Here is a 16,017-nt window from a genome sequence, read left to right as displayed (position 1 = left end):
ACAACGGCTGTTTTTCATTAAATATTCTAAAGTTAACTACATGAAAGTAATTATAAAGTCCAATTAAGTCTAGTAGAACTCGAGTTTAATTTATATAACCATCCATAAAGGTTGGAAGGACATATCTTTCAAACCTTCATTAAAAAATTTATTACTAAACTGTTAAGTTTTTATTAAAAAAAAAAGAAGAAGAAAAAACGCCCAGAAATTATGAAAGAAAAGAAAAAACCCAAAAATAAAAAACCATAACCCATTCTTTTCAAGTCTCATAAACTATACTCAACTGCGTTCAAACTGAGGGCCATTAAACCTGTATCTTCCTCACGTCTCCTGATATCTCCCATATCTCCTAAGTCATCTTTTCTCTTTTAAAGTATCCCACCTTAATAACGTATATATATATAAAAAAACCTTAAATAACGACCAAGCTATAAGCCGCTTTGCTCTTTTTTTAAAAACCCTTTACTGAACACTTTTAAAATATATTAGGTTCTAAAAACTGTATGCAGGCATCATACTTTATATAAGAAGCTTGAAATAAGTGTACCAGTTAAGACATTAAACCTAACAGGCCGTTATGGAATACTGGTCATATTTCATTTCTTGATAGACACACACCTATCTGGTCCCACCATTTTCCAACCATTTTCGTTACTTCATCTTTTTTGGTTCAAAAATATTATAAATGGATTGTCTAAATACGATTTTTCTGTTATTTTTCTTTTTATAGAGACAATATTTTGAAAATGGATGCCAGAGGAGAAGGAGGATACGTAGTGTAACGTTGCAAGGAAGAGTAACTCATTTTAAGTAGTTTTGGTCCATTTGCAAAAGTGCCGTTTCGTGTAAAGAGAGAGAGAAAACGAGAGAGTCGACCGCCTGGGAGTCATTTTCTCCGCATCTCCATCTCTCTCTAAGATCTCACCCTCTCGCTCTTCAGCTTCTTTTCGTTGGAAAAAGAAGTGGAAGAGAAGATGAGATGAAAGCATTTCGCTTTTAAAATATATACTTTTTATTATTATTTTTTTTGGAAATCTTTTTTTTTTGTGGATTCTTGTTGTTACTTTGTGTATATGTATATGTATATGTATCGCGAGGGATTATGGGAAAACATGGATGGCGTAATAAAGTGATCAACAGGGTGTTTCTGATAAGTCTGCCAGCCAGAATTTAATTGTGAGTTCATGCGTTCTTGGGGTCAAACTGACAGTGGAAAGTGTATCTCAAAGAACACGCATGGGGTATCTATAACATTTAATTACGGATAAATATGGGCTCCCAAACAATTAAGATAATAGTCATAACACATCTGTGGTAAGACATATCATCATTCAGTAGTCTTCAATCTTAGAAGGTTAATATAGGGAAGTGTCCGTACGCTGGTAAAGTAAAGCTGATTATAATTACATCATATTCGTATCTATTTACTTGTATGGGAGCCCATAGACCCCCCCCCCCCATACATGTTCTTTGGCATGTATTTTCCACTCAATTTGACGCAAAGAACACAACACCCCTTAATCTATGGCAGACTTAATAGAAACACCCTGTACTAGTTTAGTTAATTCATTGGAACCATTTTTTTTTATTCAAGTGCTTTCACTATACTTGAACTATGGAATTAAACATAAATTGCTTCTTTAGAAAGCGCATTAACCCTGGCATCAGTAACTCTATAGAAACAAAAAAACAACGATAAAGATTAACAAGTACTTACGTTTATCCATGTTTGAAGTACCAAGTCGATCCCTCCTATGTCCTCCGACTATTCTTTCACTCCGCGACAATTCAACTTGACATAAAAATAAAACTAACAAAATAACCAAGCAAATCCAAAAGCTTTTCCTCGCGACAGTCTCCATTTTTCAAATAAAATAAACAAATTATCCACCAAGTGTTGCGATGTAACAACTTAAATTAACTGTGACAACATTTTTTTATTGTAACACTCCTGTTGTGGTTGTCAAATAAATGTCATTACTCGTTATCTTCTTAAAAAAAAACAACAACCTTTGTTGATTTAGGCTTAGGAAAACCGTACAGAGTTCTAAACCGATCCACAGGTAGCCAAACCACACAAAATTGCTTGGGCTGGACAGTTGAACAACTTGGTGTTGTGGTGTTGGTAAGGGGGTCACTTAGAGGTCGAGCGAGCTTGACGTACGAGCGGTCATCCCCCTATCCCCGATGAAAACTGGTATTATCCTCGTAAAGAGGTTTTAGCGAAGCTTCACTGCCGGACAGTTAAGGTAAGAATGTACTTTAACACTATCTAACGAGCGGAACATTAGAGACCAAAGTACACGCGTCCGCTTTCCACGGATTCTGGTGCTTGTTTAAAAGTCTCTCATCGTCGAGAACAGACTCTTTCGTCTCTCCTCTCTCTCTTTCTCTCTTTTCCCTACGTACGAAGAGTCTAGTTTTGGCCGCGTACTTCTCTGGAACTCGAGAGGTTTGAGCGGCTGGCGACTCTAGCGGTTGGAATAGGAAATAGTGTATCCAGAGTGTCAGGAGGAACTATACCGATTCTAATCGCGAGAGAGGTTGCAAAAGACGCACGTGGTCTTGAATTTTTATCATTATAGTTGAAGTGAAAGGACTTTGAGAGATTTTCTTGACTTTTAATCAATGTTTTTACAGTTTAAACATAAGTTTATAAGTGATATGTTCCATCCATAAGTATGACACTACCTATACTTCGTAATGCTACTGAGAGACTTACAGATCGAGCTAGTTCTAGTAGAACGACAAGCGAGAATTGAAGTGCTACACTCGGTTTGTTTTGCAGGACTTCCATCTAGGCCCTATTTAGTCTGCATTACTAAGCCTTTGACAGCGTCAAAAACCAGGTGTCGCTTTACAAGCTCTAGGTAACCAGTGACAAACTTATGGAACATATCTAATGAACTTATGGTTTAAAGTCGACCATTTCGAGGAATAGACCCTGTTAATTTGGGTCTTTTTTGTCTACATATCCACCACTGGTATGTCTTAAGTGGTAAAACCAGGCTCCATTTTTACCCCCGACTTTTGAAAAACTGTCTATTGACCACTGGGCAAGCTGTGTCCGGACTTATCGCTGTCCATGGTAACTTGTCTTTAAAGTTGTCTTGAGTTCCCAATTCAGCATTACAAGACGGTGGGTCGCTCCCTAGCTGATTCTCGAATCACAATCTTCCTTTGATGTTTTTATTTTACTTTTTTGTTCTCGCGCGCGTCTTGAACCATGCTCCCTTAACTAGACGTTGTTCAAATTGGCATCTAATTTACATCCCGTCAACCCCGGAATTCTTCTAGACCCCATCGTAAGGGGGAACAATGTCCCCTTCCGTTTTTATCGCCTCAAGTCTCGTCGTCTCGTAACTCTCGTTATAGACCGAGCCCACACCCACCCATCCAATATATGCAAAAGGGCCTTTGTCTTTTCCGTAAGGATATGTGTTCTCATCTTACAACTACCCCCATCACCATCTGTTCGTTAAGAGTTAGTTAATGAATGCGAAGTTAAAGTGTGGTGTCTTTCGTGTAAGCCGTTATAGCTTGAACTCTATTCACGATACAGTTCGGAACTGAATTGGGATGGAACGTAATTGCGCTGTACTAAAAAGCGTGTTTGTTTTAATGGCGTTATTCGTTTTATCATGATTTTATTGCAACCAACTTTAATGAAAAAGCGCGGGAATGGATGAGAGAACTTTCTTAATGTTTTTCTGGGTATACTCTTAGAATGTATGTTGAATTAAATAATTAAAAGCAATCAATTTCGCGTCTATGCGATAAAAATTAGCCTAATTAATTTAGACAAGAAAAAATATATTGTTTTAAAATTAATATATTAAAGGTATGGCCAGGGATAGATGTGTTTTTAGAAGTAGGAATGGAGAACAGAGTAATATCTGGGCGCGCGTCAAAGTCCCGGACCCCCTTCCCCGGGACGGACGGGTATGAAAGAAGAGGCGGGGGGTCATAGCGACAGAGGTAAAAAGGAATTACGTATTTTTCGCCGTTCTCGTCAGCAACGTCATCAAAACGTAGTTTAAGCGAGCCAATAAGATAATTTAAACTTTTTGTTACGTGTTGGAGGGAGGGGCTCCTTACTGGGTGGTCTATGAGTCGGACTGAAGTAAATACTAACCGTTCTCCATTAGTACTTCTAAAATTAAATCTATCTCTGGTATGGCCTACTGTGCATGATTTATCTAGAGATATATGACAGAAGGTTATCATGATTTCTGTTTTGTTCGCGAAAAATACAGTGTGTACCAAAAATGGGGTGATTATTACTGAAGTCCATTGTGTTCTGTTTGCAATTTTCAGTTGATGATGACATTAACGTAAACAAGTAATGATTTAGTGTTTTAGGGATGACCCCTTAATTAAATTAGAAATCATTGTCTTTCAGTTTCGTAATTAAATTTAAGTGGTCATCCTTTAAACACACACTAATCATCGGTCCTATAATAACCCTTTTTGGAACACCTTGTACAAATACCGTCACGAGACGTTGACCTTTACCCTTTGAAAGAACCCTTTCTCATAACAAATATACTTAATTAATTTGAACCCATACTTACTGAGTTACATTATATACTTATGCTGAGCACTGGGTGTAAATAAAATATTTAATTTTTTGAAAGTGTCCTCGGGACAAAGATTAAATTGATCGAGTGTAATTAGGGGTGTTATATCTCGGTATCTGAAGATTGTAATAATGATGAAACGTGTTGGTTGGATTATAGGAAGTGCGAACTAAAATTGTTCAAGATGATGTATTGTCGTTAGAGCCTAGGGCCTCAAAAAAAGGTCCCTTTTGCAATTGGGCGTGGCTTCTGTCTTTTATATCTTTAGGCAGTTTTTATTTTTTCTTTCTTTCTTAAGAGTGTTAGTTTTGTGTTGCTCTCCAGCGTCTTCTAGGGTCTGTCTAATTGCGATACCCTTGACAACTCAACAAGTATACTGTAGGGGTCGAGGGATCTATCATATTTTTTATGTGTTATGGGTTCGGCTAGGTTCTCGTTTTAAGAATAATAAGAGCTAGCTAGGCCTAGTATAAACTGAAAAGAAAATGCTATATAATACGTCTTAGATGCGGTGTGTGTGTTTGTGTTTGAATAAAAGAAGTATAATATAAATGCATTGAATTCAGACTCTCAGAGAGGCCCTTCTTTAAGCCTAAAGAAAATTGACGAACTCTAAGAAGAAGTAGTAGTGAAAAGATACGATTGTTATACAGGGTGTTTATGATAAGTCTGTCATAATCCTAAATTAAGGGGGATTATGTTCTTTGGGAAATCAATTTTGAGTCGAAAATTTCATAACTTCTATCTGCATTTTGACCTAAGGGGCCACTGTTTTCGAGTTATGATTTGATTGCTTTAGGGATGACCCCTTAATTAAATTATAAATGATTGCTTTTCGCTTTTTTAATTAAATTTAAGGGGTCATCCGTAAAATACACCATCCAATCTTAACTTGAAAACGGTGTCCCTTATGGCAAACAAAATGGAGATAGAAGTTACATTTTCGACACAAAATCGTGCACCCAAAGAACATTCCGTTTAATTTATGATAGACTTATCAGAAACACCCTGTATACTTTTAGAATTTGTGTTAGGTTGCTTAAATTCACTTTGTAAAATATTAAGGTCTTGGGTATGTAATATTTGCTTCCTATTAAGTTTACAACAAACATCTCTGTGTCAAAAGGTCAGAATTTAACAAATTTAGGGAAAAAATATTGGGTTTCCAAAAATTGCAACGTTATTGAACATTACAGCGTTAGAAGTTAAGACATAAATATATTTTGAAACGTAATTTCCAAATTAAGAGTTGACTTGTTTATAAACAATAATATGGTCTTAGCTTTGACCCCGTTTGACCTTTTAAAGGGGTAAGGGAATATTAAATTAAGGACATACATTGAAAACCTAATTACGATATAAATATGTTTTGAAAATGATTGCCAAATTAAAGAGTTGACTTGTTTATAAACAATAATATGGTCTTTACTTTGACCCCGTTTGACCTTTAAAGGGGTAAGGGAATATTAAATTAAGGACATACATTAAAAACCTAATTAGAAAGTCATTAAAGAAATTAAATATCTAAAATTTAAATTGCGGTAACCCTACAAGGTATAGTATGAACAGGCTCTTATAGATATTTGTTGTAGATAAAAATCCGTTAACAAGCTTGTTATGTTCTTTAAGAAAACACTGTACGTTAGTTATAGGTATGTAGTATCCATGTTCCTCCATTAACTATTAACAAAATATCTTTACGACCCTTAAAAAACTAGAATCGTAAAATTCGATAGTCAAGTAATAAAGTATCAAATAAAATGGATACCGTTACATCCTTAAACTTAAAAAGAGAAGAAAAAGAGGCGCTTGTCAAAGACATACAAGTAAAGGTATTTTATTAGCTAACTGTCTTGGTACCTTCCTTTTGTTGGTTGAAAGAAAATTCTTGACTTGGGTGTACAGGGTATTCCAAAAAGGGTGCTACCATTTCGATGTAACTATGAGGGAAAGACACGGGGGAAAATTTGGCCTTCAATCTCGCTTTTTGGCGCCTGCGCTGTACGTCTTTTTGTATCATGAGAGTGCATGCGCAGAGACGGACGACAATGCATCAAACCCCCTTGTATATCCCAGTTCTGAGGGTTGCCTATCCCTTTTTGCGTCGAAATGGTCTATTATTTTGAGTCGAAAATATAACTTCTGTATCCACTTCTTCAATTTAGCAGACGACGCGCCCTGGTCAGTGGTCATGGGCCAGTTTATTTATTCCAGGCCAGAGGGGTCGCAGGCCCAATGTCCAGTTAAAAAAAATCCTTATTTCCCACCCTGCTTTGTTAAGCCTACATTTTCAAATTAGGCCTGACAAACCTAACATGATCACATTTAAGCTTAGAGAAAAGCAGACAAGTTATGATTGCAGTGCTTTACGGATGACCCCTTTAATTTAAGTAAGAAACTGAACATTGAATGATTTCTAATTAAATAAATAAAACACTCTAATCATAAGTACTTGTTTAGGTGTGTCCCTTATTTCAAAACGGCGATAGAAGTTACGTTACGTCATTTTCGACACTCAAAATTGAACATTTCCCATAGAACCATCCCCCTGTACTTCGGTTCTATAAACACCCTGTATTTTTTAGAGGGTTTCTTACGAGGGAGCCTCCTTTTATATAAGTTTTAAACACACACAAAAAGACTAGAGAGATACCTTTCAGAAGAAAGACAGATAGAGAGGGGAGTAGAAACCTTAGAAACCCGAAATAAAATCTAACAAATAGTTCCTTAATGTTTACAACCTGTACACAGATTTAAAACCACACGTCGAAATTTTTCTTTTCCTATTGAAGCTTTGCTAGTCGCGGATCTTGTACTCTATTGGCAGGAATGCATACAGCTACTAAGAATCATTGCGCCCGAATATATCCCATGTTAATTTCTACTCGGGTTTTGTGGGCTGCGCTTGAGTGTCATAATTCTGACTCCTTTCTAACTGCGATTTTATTGGTTGATAGCAACACGAGGTCATATGCTCACGAGAAAGATGATGCAACGCGCAGCGAGATAAATTATTATTCGCGAGGTGGAATTCGTCATACGTTATATGATTAGTCTATAGCTCTTCCCACCCACAAAATCCGCCTAGATACGTTGAGTGAAAATGGTTGAATACACCATGTTTCCTCTTAGCTGTATTTATCCCTGCCTATAAGGAGATAGGGAAAGTGTGTGTTAACTTTTTCGATACATAAACAACTGTATACACGAGCAAGAGATTAAGATTAGGGTTATAGTATATCAAAGTCATTGTAAGACAGTTCTCGCGTATATTACTTAAGAGTGTATTGAAAATTACATAGAGGAGTTGATTAGTTTGGTTAGGTTATAGTTTTCTCTGGTGATAATGATTCATTTAAATTGACCTTGCGCAGTGGGAATTAACTATCTCCGGAAGTTTATAAATATTTGAATGTAATTAGTTTATTGCTTGATATAATTACTTAAAATACCACTTTACTCTATATATTTTGAAACAAAATATATACTTTGGTATTGACGTTATCAGCCGAAAGATGTTGGCGCTATGTTTTTTAATCCATCTAAGTATCTTATAGGAAGGACTTGTGTCCTCCCTGAGGGGGTTTCTAACGTCGAAGAGGTTGTGAAACACGATAAAAAATAGTGGGAGAGAGAGGGTCCATAAAGATATGTTCGAATACAACCTAAGAATGCTACCGAAATTCGACCTTAACTCGTATAGCTTTCAATAGGGGATTTCAACCATTTAAAGAATGTCAATATAATGGGTTGGGAACAAACTTCATTTCCTGTTCTTCTTCCTGTACTCGCTTAATCTTTCTCGTCTGTTTTTCTTTCCTCCTATAAAACATACAGACTTAGTAGGAGTTAGATTCTCATGGGTTCAACATTCTTTTTGGCTTATGAAGTACGGTGGTTTAAAGGTTGCGAACTTTTAGACGTTTTTCAAAAGGGGTTCTTAAGAAACACTATCCTTAGAGTGTTTGTTCCACCACAAGTCGTATGTATCCTTTAGTAACGTTAAAATAACCCTCTCCCTCGAATTTGTTGTAACCGAGAAGAAAATAGAGTGAAAAACAACTGAATCAGGCTTAAATCGGGTTCGGTGTCAGTCGTCTTATCTCGTGTCGTTAAGCCTTGAATAACCCTAATTTCTTTAGCCTAATTCTATCGTTAACCCTACTTTCTGAAGCATAACTCCGCCCTAACTACTGTATAACTAACCTCAAATTCTTATGTCTAACGCCACACTGAGCTACACTTCTTAAGGCTATTTTCATCCTTAACTATTATAATCCTATTTTCTTAATTCTAACTCCGCCTTAAACTGTACGAAACCCTAAATACTTAAGCCTAATTTGAAACTCTTCGATCAACTTTAAACCTAATTACTTAAGCCTAACTTCAAACTCTTTCCTCGACCTTAACCCTAAATACTTAAGCCTAATTTCAAAGTCTTCCCTCAACCTTAAACCTTAAATACTTAAGCCTAATTTCAAACTCTTCCCTCAACCTTAAACCTTAAATACTTAAGCCTAATTTCAAACTCTTCCCTCGACTTTAACCCTAAATACTTGAGCCTAATTTCAAACTCTTCCCTCAACCTTAACCCTAAATACTTGAGCCTAATTTCAAACTCTTTCCTCGTCCTTAACCCTAAATACTTAAGCCTAATTTCAAACTCTATACTTAAGCCTAATTTCAAACTCTTCCCTCGACCTTAAGCCTAATACGTTTAATGTTACACCTTATTCTATATACTTCTGCACATTTTTCATTCCTCCCTTTCAAATGGATTGTGTTAGATTTTGTAAGCTTTAACGCCTTTTTGAAACTATACACCCCAAAAGAAAGAAAAGGAAAAAAAATAACCGTTCTCCATTTTAAACAAATTGCGCGGCGCGCGGGACCACCGGATATAGCCCCGAAAAACCTAACCTACCTCATAGTAAAAAAATATAAAAAATGCTTTCGTTTTCTACACCGCGGTGCATGATGGAATATACAAACTCACGAGCTCCGGCCCTTCTTGCGCGAGAAATGTTTGGGGTATGTAATCTGATCGATTTTTACCCGCCTTGGCCTTGGTAATGTCGCCGTTGTTGTTCTATAAGCGCATGCTCAGTTGATACCCGCGGCTATTACGAACCCTAAAGCGCAATGAGATGGAACCTTTTTTTTTATTTCGAAGATTCTTCGATTTGACAGACTGTTGCTTCCGATTATTTACGGAGTACTTGATAGAGGATGCTTTAGGGCAGATCCCCTCACGAAATCTATAATTAGTGGCGAACCCCTCGCCATGATTACTAACAGTACCTTACCTAATAGGTACGTGCCTACGTAAAAATTAATTACCGCGCGTGGAGATCGTCCTGGAAAGTAATTTAAACCCATGGTAAAATGGCGCGCCCTTATTCTTCCACCCCCCCCCCCATACAATCCTCGCATTCGCCAAGGCTTAGCGCCTATCCATCTTTTTCCCTTATTTCTACATTCAGGAAAAGCTCGTGCTCCCCATCTTTTTTTAATAAGAGGAAAATAAACTCACCCTTGCAAGTACGGAAAGAAACGCGGCTCCGTGTAGAGGAGTGCATAAAACCTTTGAAATATTAAGTCTAGGGTCCACCGAAATGTAATTTTGTTTGCCCCCCCCCTCTCCCTCCCGCAACTTACCTAAAACGCGTCTTCTTGAGCTTCCAAACAGAATCTCCTCTCCATTGAGGAGATAAAAGATCATACAACAGCTTCTAGCCATATTCAAGCGGAGTTTGCCTCGTTTGTATCCCAACAGATATTGCATTTTTTTCCGTTTTTCGAGTTGCAAACGAAGGGTGAATACATAAAACTTGAACCATCCTGGGTAGAGAGAGAAAACCATAGGATAGAACAGACTTAGTTAACCGTACAATAAATTTCTAAAAAATGAATCTGTTCATGAGTTTATGGTGAATTAAGTTTAAGGTAAAGGATATGCCTATGTGAGTCGATGTAACTATAGGTTGCGTTTATTACCTAATGGGAGGCGAATGGTTTAAGGCACTAGGGATTAAAGTATTGAATCTCCGGACAATAGTGGCCAGGGGAATAGAACCGCTGCCTTGTCAATCCCCCGGCAAGCTACGCGAGAGTAACGGTAGATTCATCATTTTACGTAGAGTGGTCTCGCGAAAACTGTCAAAAAGTTTGACTCGTCTTCTCTCTCTCTCAGCTCAACCTAGGGCCGACGCGGTCCTAGTTGTTAGTATTCCTTCGCACAACCCTACAAAGTTTACGTTAGCTACGCGTTAACCGTCCTTCAAATCCCATAGACACGAGAAACTCTATCACTTTTAGGCTTAGAGAAAAGCAGACGATTTTATAAATTGGCGCGCTCGTAACTGATGAGCGCGGGAAAAACTCTGTTAAGCCTAAATTTTCAAATTGCGCCTAACAAACCTAACATGATCACATTTAGGCTTAGATAAAAGCAGACGATTGGATAAATTCACGCGTTCGTATAACTGATAAACGCGGGAAACTCTGCTAAGCCTAAATTTTCAAATTAGGCCTAACAAACCTAACATGATCACATTAGAGAAAAGTAGACGATTGGATAAATTCAAGCGCTCTTAACTGATGAGCGCGGGAAACTATGCTAAGCCTAAATTTTCAAATTAGGCCTGAAAAACCTAACATGATCACATTTAGGCTTATAAATTTTAAATTTCTCTCAGTTTTAAAGAACTCTGGTCTTGCCTTATGACTATAAATCTTTCTAATGTCTATGTACGTCCTTTAGCTAGAGTTCTGGGATGTCACTCGTTACGTGACGAGCTAGGAAGGAAACGAGAGTTGACGACGAGGAGGAGGTTTATGCGCCTTGCTAAATTGCTAAAACGAACCAATCGTGAGTCAGACTTACTCGGAACTGTTACGAAACTCTAGGGGACGCTATTAAGTCTATGGTTGGTGTGTTAGTTCTTGTTGATCCTAATTTGAGCGCCTCTTTTGATAGCCCCAGTGGAAAAAGCGTCTAGAAAGAACATCGAATTTTCCCCCGTACGTTAGACATCCAAAGGAGAACCTAAAGTTAATCCTTCTATTGTTATATGGAGTTTTCTTAGATTCTGTCACGTGTCAAATATGACGTGATTGACGGATACTTCGTTGTTTATAGACAGTTAAAATTTTTGAAAGTAATTAGGCCTAGCAATGCAAGGAAGCAACCTTACAGGGTTTACATCCCTAGCTAAATCTCCATAGCCCCTGTAGAAATGTTTCACCCGCAATGCAGCGGTGTTCGAGGGTTAAGCAACCCACCAGGATTTGGCGCCAAATCGCTCGTATTTGTTGTCATCTCGTCATTTGGCTCGTGTTTGTTTCTGCACGCGCCATTTTTAAGGGTAGATTTTTTCCCGCCTTTTTCGCTGAATCTGTAATGCTAAGGGAAAGGCAGAGCACCAGGTGTTACCATAGAACCACGCGCCCGCGCGTTAGTACACTATATTATATTCCTTTTTTTCCCGCCTACCCATCTTCGTTGGTATAAATTCTCCTGCCCCATTATAAAAGAAGGATTTTTTCCCGCGTCCTATATAGAGGACCGCTTAACGTTTCGTTTATCATCCTTGTATACGGTTACTGCTGTTCTTTAGAAGACTGATGCCATCTTTTTTTAGGCTTATATTTTTTTCCTTGATCGAAAGCTGTAGGGTGTTGTCTCGACTATACGATCAATATTATTGAAGTTTTGAACACCCTATTTAACAACCAAAGTTTGTGTTTATTGAACAATATTGTGCCTCTCTAAATTTTGACTGTTTTGGGAGTAACATTTTAGAGGTAGATTCAAAGTATATTAAACTATTTAACCTTTCAAATTAAACCACACTCTACTCTTAAAACTCCTCGCTCCAAAAAATAGTCATTTAATGAACGATACGATAACTCACTTAACTTTAAGCTTAGCTCAAACAAAAAATAGGCCAAATCACTCCAAATTAGACGTTAGTTCAATACCGCCTTCAATACTAACCAAGGCATAACAGCGCGAGAACCTTATGGTTTTCCCATTAAAACTATCTATATAATCCTTTCATTAAGTTAAACTGAATAGAAATAAGGTTGATAAGGGGGCTTTTATATTACATCTAATGTTGGTGTCTCTTCATTCGTGGCAGTTGAGTGGACGTAGGAATTAGGCAACCCTTAATCCCTTTAAGGTCGTACCCCTGGCGCAACATGTCCGTAGTTGGATATAGAGGATTATAGACCAGTGAGCTGGGACTCTAGGAGGGTGGGAGATTTATAGCGAAAAGGCGGGAAAACTGATTAGTTCGGAGGATGAAGCCCATTGGATAGGCTGAAGGAATCTCTTTGTTTTGATAAAACACTGGGGTATTATTAGTCCCAGATTACTGAAGGCGCGAGAGCTTCGTGCTGCCACCGCTGCCGCCTGGTGTTGAGGAAACAGATTCTCGCTAATTCCCCAGAGGGGATTTTCATTAAACTTGACAGGGCTCCAAAAATTTTACGCGTTGGGCTTAGAGAACTATACTTCTCTTTTTACTTTCGGTGCATGCACCCTCAATCTTTCCTACGTACCCAGGATAGTCACGTTTCAACCAAATGACACAAGAGCTACTGGTAAAAATGTCCCATCCTGAACTGGGGTTACGAAATCCACATATGGAAGTCACCTTCTGGTTCTTGGTAATTGTAAAAGAAGAAAAAAATCCAACTCGGTTCGCGGAATAAATTAGAGGGACCTGTTTCACTCTCTCGTCCTAATGTTTTGCCCTTTCCTTTGTCTGAATATTCATTCACTAGCGGGGTTGAAAATGGTCTAGGAGGATCGTTGGGGGTGAATTAGAATGGACGCTGACGGACTCTCTCTCGCTCGCACTCTGATTACGCTTCGTTTGGTATAACTGAAGTTTCTCGGTTTGGTACGTGGCAGCATCATGGGCTCTCATCATGAGTGAGCGTCAGAGTTTGGTTGTTACTTTTGCCATCTCCCCCTCCCCTCGGGGGGCCTCGAGAACTTGTTATTAATAAATTAGCGACTGGATGATGAGTTTGCTAACTTTTCTCTCTCGCTAGATTTATATATACTCTTTTGGTATTAAATTGAAATGTAGACCGCGAGCGCGTTCCTTGGTTTCTAACCAATGATAATGAGCGCGTGAAAGTGTTAAGCCTAATCGACGTAATAGTCAAATTTAAGCCTAATTTCTTCATGGAAGTATCGTGAAGCCTAATTTTCTTTATCGAGAATGCATTCTGTTAAGCCTAATTTACATTATTGGGAATTTTAGGTCTAATTTGTCCATGCATGGAAGAATCGTTAAACCAAATTTTCTTTATCGAGCATACGTTGTGTTAAGCCTAATCGACCTAATTTGTCCATTGAACAATTACTAAGCCTAATCTACGTTATTAGTTTTCTTCTTAAGCCTTTGTTGAATTGTTAGGACTATTCCAATATAAAATACCTAAGCCTAATTTCTGACTTTCAATTAGAGACGGAGGTTAAAGACCCTGTAAAAAAAAGTAACACATCTTTATGACACTGAAAAATCCATGAAAGCAAATAGCTTTTAAAAGCGCTAGGGTTGTTAAAAAAAAACACCTGCCAACTCTCTTTCTAATATGAGGACCAACAGTTCTTTTACACTAGAGTTGACACAACATTGACACCCCGGCTAGGAAAAAAAAAGAGTGTCATACGACAAAAGAACCGGGAGGAAAGACCTATCACGCTAGAAACAGACGAGACGTACATGCAATCTTGCAAAAGCCTAGCCTACGGGTTCACCCCAGAGGGGGGAGAAAAAGAAGACAGACGAAAAAACACTATATAGCTTTAGTTTAGTCCTGGTTCCACGGACACGAGGAAAAGATTGCTCGGAGGAAGAGAGCCATAGCTAATTACCACGATTATCTAAGAAACAGTTGCGCAAAGCCCATTATTGATCCACGTCTAGCTATAAACGCCTGAGAAGGAAAAGCCATACGGTGTGATCCTTTCAAAGGTCAGTAGAGGATACGTAGGGGAATTCCGGACAGTCTGGTATCCATGACCATGATCATAAGATATGTTCCATAAGTTTGTCACTGGTTACAAACTGGCGCTTGTCATGAAGTGACGTAGGTCATAGATTCGAGGTAAAGCGACGCATAGTTTAATACAGACTGAATAGGAACTGAAAAACTTATCGAGTGTATAGTCAATTCTCACGTGTGGTTCTAGAACTAGCTCTTAGTAAGTCTCTAGCATTACGAAGTGTAGAAAGTGTCATACTTATGGAACATATCTTATAAACTTATGCCATGATCCATCCAGGATTAGAACCGTCTGATAGAACATACTGATCTATTTATAACTCAAGGTGTTTTCCTTCCTTTGATGGTAACACGAGATAAGCAACAGAAGCGTATACTTGTTTTCAGGTGTATATCAAAATAATTGGGCACAAATTTTTTCTGGATCTTTTCTTAAAATCTCTAGGCCTAATATCTCGAGATTTGTTTAATTTAGGTCTATATTTTTAATACCATTTAAAAGATTAGAATTCATATTAGAATAATCATATTCTCAAGGGATTTCCGTGGAACTGTTACTGAAATGCAGAGAGATACAAATGACGTTTGAAAGTTAGGCTTAACTTTTAATTCGTCATTGACTCTAGGGAATTATAAACGTCCTATAAGACACATAGTGACCGGAATAAATTCAATTATTACAAGCATGAATGATAATTAAAGAGGGTCGGAGGAAATGAACGGGGATAACGCTCCTTTGATTCGTTTTCCATTTCGTTGAACTAAAGAGAACGGAGTGGAATTTTAAACCCCATATGTATCTTTGGAACCACCTCTTGAAATATCTTTCTCTGGTTCAAACTTCAAGGATCCCCCATCCCCCCGCAATGCCGAAACAGAGAGAAATTTCAATTCAATTCGAAATATATCTTATAGTTTCGCAACAATCAAAATGTCATAGAGCTTTATGGGTTTACTATCCAGGACGTTGCCGAGAGTGTTGTCATAGTTTTATAGCAATGGCTTATCAGGTGTTTGATAAGGAATTGATTACATTACCTGTCATTATAAGTTCATAAGATATGTTGGCCATAAGTTTGTCACTGGTAACTTAGAAACTGGAGCTTGTCATGAAGTGATTGAGGTAGGTCATAGATTCGAGGTATAGCGACACCTGGTGAGGCGCTGTCAAAGACAGACTAAGTAGGACCTAGATGGACTACAAAAGTAACCGAGTGTAGTACTTCAATTCTCATTCATCGTTCTCGAAGTAGCTCGAGCTCTAAGTCTCTACAATTACGAAGTATAGGTAGTGTCATACTTATGGAACATATCTTTTAAACTTATGCTGTCATTAAAAAGCTTAGTTAGATAAGGGTCTAACGATATACCTTTATTTTTAATACATTTACCCAAGATAAGACAATTT

General features: G+C 37.9%; 2 protein-coding genes and 1 long non-coding RNA gene across 5 annotated transcripts in view; 1 reads left to right on the top strand and 2 right to left on the bottom strand.

Annotated features, from left to right (window-relative positions):
• LOC149691616 (inactive tyrosine-protein kinase transmembrane receptor ROR1-like) overlaps positions 1-2,448 on the bottom strand; it is a 107,196-nt gene extending 104,748 nt beyond the window's left edge. The window contains exon 1 of the mRNA XM_089868950.1: positions 1,718-2,448. Coding sequence (XP_089725076.1) covers positions 1,718-1,862 — 145 coding nt within the window. The 5' untranslated portion in view covers positions 1,863-2,448. The remainder of the gene's footprint in view (positions 1-1,717) is intronic.
• The window catches only part of LOC149691602 (uncharacterized), a 212,086-nt gene that overhangs the window by 128,776 nt on the left and 67,293 nt on the right, over positions 1-16,017 (bottom strand). The window lies entirely within an intron of this gene.
• Positions 1-16,017, top strand: part of LOC149691615 (lysosomal alpha-glucosidase-like) — a 92,108-nt gene that overhangs the window by 72,386 nt on the left and 3,705 nt on the right. The window contains exon 3 of one of the 2 annotated variants that reach the window (XM_089868952.1): positions 11,344-15,619. The gene's annotated coding sequence lies outside the window, so the exon portion shown is untranslated. Of the gene's footprint in view, positions 1-11,343; positions 15,733-16,017 lie in introns of both variants that reach the window. The other variant, XM_089868953.1, reaches the window with a different exon arrangement.

This window comes from Phalangium opilio, unplaced genomic scaffold, assembly GCF_054372755.1.
Source record: "Phalangium opilio isolate 3A_F unplaced genomic scaffold, DU_Popi_V2 ptg000025l_1, whole genome shotgun sequence".
Taxonomy (NCBI): domain Eukaryota; kingdom Metazoa; phylum Arthropoda; class Arachnida; order Opiliones; family Phalangiidae; genus Phalangium; species Phalangium opilio.
This window is presented reverse-complemented; position numbering and strand designations above follow the sequence as displayed.